The 4,415-nt window shown below is 42.6% G+C and overlaps 1 protein-coding gene across 1 annotated transcript; it reads right to left on the bottom strand.

The window, feature by feature from the left end:
- Window positions 1-3,755, bottom strand: LOC127296121 (uncharacterized). Its single transcript, XM_051326149.2, has 5 exons — window positions 3,389-3,755; window positions 2,796-2,842; window positions 1,796-1,996; window positions 851-952; window positions 1-350 (listed from the first exon to the last, which is right to left on the bottom strand). Exons 1-5 carry the CDS (start codon window positions 3,603-3,605, stop codon window positions 231-233), a joined length of 687 nt encoding a protein of 228 aa, XP_051182109.1. The 5' UTR covers window positions 3,606-3,755; the 3' UTR covers window positions 1-230.
- Window positions 3,756-4,415: the final 660 nt, after the last annotated feature.

Below are 4,415 nucleotides of genomic sequence, written 5' to 3'. Positions count from 1 at the left end.
TATCTCTAAGCACCTTGCATGAGTACATGCCTTCAGAGTTCACATTGCACAACAGGTTGCTAGTGTAACCGCGTAAGTATACGATTTAACTCCATTCAGGACTGGTCAGTACCTCAAGCCAAGGCAAACGATGGCAAATATTGCATCTACGCGGTACGGTTCTGAGCAGCATAGGATGGGAATGGGACAAAAGGTATCCACTCGTGGTGGACTATGATGTGCTTTACAAATTACAATTGCTGGATAACTTTGTAGAGGTCATTGTCGTGGATCGCCAGCAACTCAGGGACTTTCGGGGAGGTGAAGCCCATCTCGTGGAGTGCGTTGTAGGATTTCACAAACTCCTTCACCTGAACAGGACACAAGGTACCAGGTTTATACTACTTGCAAGTTTTGCTGAAAATTGAAAGGCATGAGAAAAAGTCCAACTACTGAATTAATCGGCATAACACAAAGTCTCCTGAGGGATTCGACTACTGTAGAACTATTTACATGTTAAACTTTGTGGTTTACAGCTTTACCCAGAATGGACAACAATTTACTCTAAAAAAATGGCCGACTACAATCAATATTTTCTAAATAGACAAGGAGTTTCTTTCCCACAGAGACAACTATTTCAACAAGTTAGGCCAACAGAACAGCAAGTGCATATAGCTTTACCATTGAATAGTACATGGTACGGAGAAGTGCATCAAATTGACTACAAATCATAAGAGCAGTCAGCTGTATGTACCTATTCAATTGATCTTGGACAAACATTTTAAGCTAGCAGAGCATTGGTTTCAGTAACTACTGCTGATGAGAGATAGTTTTGCTAAAGCACAAGATGAACAAGGGGAAAGGAGCATGCCTTTGTTGGATTATCTCCATAATTTAACACGGCAAATGACACAGCTTGACGTCCAAGCCCCATGGAGATATACTTCTCCACAACTGGATCTACGGATGCAGCCTGCATAAGGGCAAAACAGAAGGAAAATAAGCATTCAGAGATATTCTATTGTTCATAGGTACGCATCTGCTATAAACATCTGGCAAGTATTTATCATGTGGAAGGATGCAAAGGAGGCAAGGATCCTATAACGGAATCATAAAATGCCTGCATCTGCAGGATTTTACTGAAGATACAAATGGGTAAAACATAAAATACGAGAGGAAAGACAGATGAAAGAGAACTTGTAACAATAAACACAAGTGATGGCTGCTCTGTCTCTCCCCTGGGTTTTGAACATCTAAAAGACCCAAACATACTATCCAAATTCATCAGAGGTAACTGCACATGAAAGGCTTTCACTTGAACTGAACTATAACAAGTAGATAAACCAATCTTTCAAAAAAAAAATGGCTGTAGAATCATGGTACCAATTGTCAGTGCAACAGTCAAATTTAACTGGCAATGGATGGCCTGCACTTGACTACATAACTTAAGGTTTTGGGCTTAATAATAGCATGCCTCACAGAAAATTTATAGATAAGACTGGTTTGGAGTCTGAGCTAATAGAAACTTCAAGCAAAATGTATTTTAGATGCACAGGACGAATGGGCTTCAAGTCTGATCTGATGGAAACTCCGAGCACAACGCAACTTATAAGTAAATTACTAAATTTGCATGACTAATACAGACTGTTAGACAGGAAAAGGCGTTAAAAGAACCAATGGAAGGTGCTGCTAGCTTTGAACAAACTGCAAAGATCATTTTAGTTACAATACATGATTCATCATATTAATGTATGGCTCCTTAGGCAGAAAGGAGGAGGGAGGGTGAGGGGGAGAAGAAGTGGGAAATATTGTTTACCATAGAAGTAGTGGAAGTTGTGTGTCTTGGCCCTCCTGGTGGCTGTGGTTGTTGTTGTGTTGCTGGTGTCTGCCTTTCAGCCACAAACTTGCCCCAGTTGGGGTTCTCCTTCTCTGCCTCGGCAAGAATCATTCTTTCGTACTCAAAATCGAAATTAAAGGTGCTGCGGGGAACTTCTACCATCTGTGGTGCCAACCGAGGCTGAAAAGATAGCACTGGTTAAAGGATGGAAAGTTCTCCAAACACTAAGTGGGAAGCGTAACTAACAGAACAGCGCATGCCTTTTAGGTAAAGAATGGATCCATTGCATAAACCATAAAAATTTACAGGATGGCTAGATGTATCTAAGCAATGGCACGTCAGGAAAACCTGACCTGAGATGCCCCCAAAAGTTAACAAAACTTGGCTTCTGCCTACGACATGTCGGTCAGGTCAAAGGGATAAATCGTTAATATTTATTATTCATATGCAGTGGGGAAACCCACTGTTCAACCTCAAAAAAAAAATTATTATCCATGCTTAAGAAGATCATGAATGGTGCAAATTGGACAGCTAAGTGTGACTCCTGGAATGATGCAAACAGTATCATTTCTAAAATTTATTGTCATGCTCTCATTGAGCACACAAAGACATGAAGATTGATCAACCAACATCTCTTGCTGAGATGCAACATACTTTCTTCGTTCCTTCTTCACAATCCCAAGGAGAATGACCGGCAATAGAAAACTAGTCACTCATTATGTTATGGTTATGTCCAGCCAATGCACAGAAGTTAAAGCCTTCAAGGCAACCACTTACATATAACACAATAGTTTTTTTCTAAAACCTACAGTAGTATTCACTATGTTGGAGTAACACTATTACCAATCCAGAAAGAAAATTGAACTCAAATGGTGTTGCAGTAAATATATAATTTTTTGGGCACCAAAGGAGATGTACAGCTCTTGCGTAAGAGACAGGAGAGTAGTGATTGCGTAATACTGTAGATCATATAACTTACAGGAGGGGTTATCCGGTATTCTGGCTTTATAGCAGCTTTTATGCCCACTGCAGCAAAACAATGAATACTGTTAGTAATCATGACCTGTTCGTAACAACAGGTACTAAAGGGCGCAAAATTGAACAGTTTGTTAGTCTGGCATGGTGGCAACAGAGAAATAAATATAAGCAGGCATTCGCTTCTCGTGTGTAAAGTCCAACCGATTTTGCCCAATTACTTTCAGTTTTCGGCAGGACCTCATTTGTGTGGAAGTTCACATGTAAATATTCAAATCGGAAAAACTAATAGCTAAGCAAATCTAAGCACACACACAGAGAGGGCTATATGAGCAATGATAGGGTTAAAGTCTAATGAAAAAGTCAGGTGTAACCACCTCAGTTTTAGGTCTATATTGCTCAGTTCCACTCTCAATCACGACCTCCTTATTCCTTAATAGTTGACTCAAACAACAGATCTGCCGACCTAACACGCATGAAACCACTCTGAATTGATGGAATAAACGATGTAGCGTGGCCTACTCGATCTAAAACGAAGCACGCGTTTCCTTGCTACCGACCAAGCAACCAGTACCGAGTGAGGGAAGAGGGGATTACACGGTGCGGAGGACGAGGAGGAGGAGGGAGCGGGGGCCGGGGAGGCGGGCGATGAGGGAGATGCTGCGACGTGGTGGTAGGGCGCGGCCCGCTGCGGTGCGGCAGCGGCGCCGTGGGAGAGCTGGCTGACGCGCGGGTAGAGGGACGAGCCACCGCCGCCGGCGCCACCGGAGACGTAGGATCCGGAGCCCGAACGACTGGAGAATTCGTACTCCATCGACGCCGGGGTGGAGTCGTCAGCCAATCAATCCGTCGGATCACACACAACTTTTTATCTTTTGAAATTGAGATGCGGATCACGCAATTTGGTTGGGAATAACAGAGGACGCTCCTCTGTTTGTCGGTAAACAAAGCTAGGCCGAAACCGGAAATTAACCGTCGTAATGGTACCGCGTCGAAAAGAAGCTTCGCGCACATACGGTTCAAAAATAAACTTAACCTCGAAGTTTTTTTTGTAATAAATCCTCATCGCCCTCTATAGGCTGGCGGATCCGTAGCTAAAATTCAAGCGTTCTCTGCTACTAGTTTAAGTTACAGTACTAGTAATTTAGATGTAGTTTCATGTAATGTGTCATTAATTTTGTTGTAGACTCATATTGCTTTGAGATGTGTGATGTTACGGTAATATAGCTAGTTATCATCTTACTTTTATTTATTTATTGTCATGCCATGTCACCAAAATATCTTGGGATATATGATGTTACCACCTATGTTACCCTACTATGAGTAGTCTTATCTTCATCGCCGAAACTCAATTGTGTGCTGCAGCTCGGAACTCTGGAGTTCGTGGAGCGAACCGTGCAGTTTGGCCCGAAGCGTATGTGGATGCGTATTTTGATTCGTCTTCGTCGGATAATTTTGATTGGGGACCTAATGATGATAAGATTGAAAACATGCTATTGATTGCGGTGCAGAGCCTCCACAACGAAGAGAACCGGAAGAGGAAGAGGCGAGGATCAACCGTCGGACGCATTTGCATCCCATGCAACCGAGCGATAGGATCGAAATGCGGGACTACTTTACGACG

This window comes from Lolium perenne, chromosome 4 (assembly GCF_019359855.2).
Source record: "Lolium perenne isolate Kyuss_39 chromosome 4, Kyuss_2.0, whole genome shotgun sequence".
Taxonomy (NCBI): Eukaryota; Viridiplantae; Streptophyta; class Magnoliopsida; order Poales; family Poaceae; genus Lolium; species Lolium perenne.
This window is presented reverse-complemented; position numbering and strand designations above follow the sequence as displayed.

What these genes read in the sequence shown, in the direction of transcription:
- LOC127296121 (XM_051326149.2), bottom strand. Translation starts at nt 3,605, where the DNA reads ATGGAGTACGAATTCTCCAGTCGTTCGGGCTCCGGATCCTACGTCTCC. An exon ending in CTCCTCGTCCTCCGCACCGT is followed by an intron (nt 2,843 to 3,388) that starts GTAATCCCCTCT and finishes GTTTTGCTGCAG; the next exon opens with TGGGCATAAAAGCTGCTATA. An exon ending in ATGGAGATAATCCAACAAAG is followed by an intron (nt 351 to 850) that starts GCATGCTCCTTT and finishes TGTCCTGTTCAG; the next exon opens with GTGAAGGAGTTTGTGAAATC.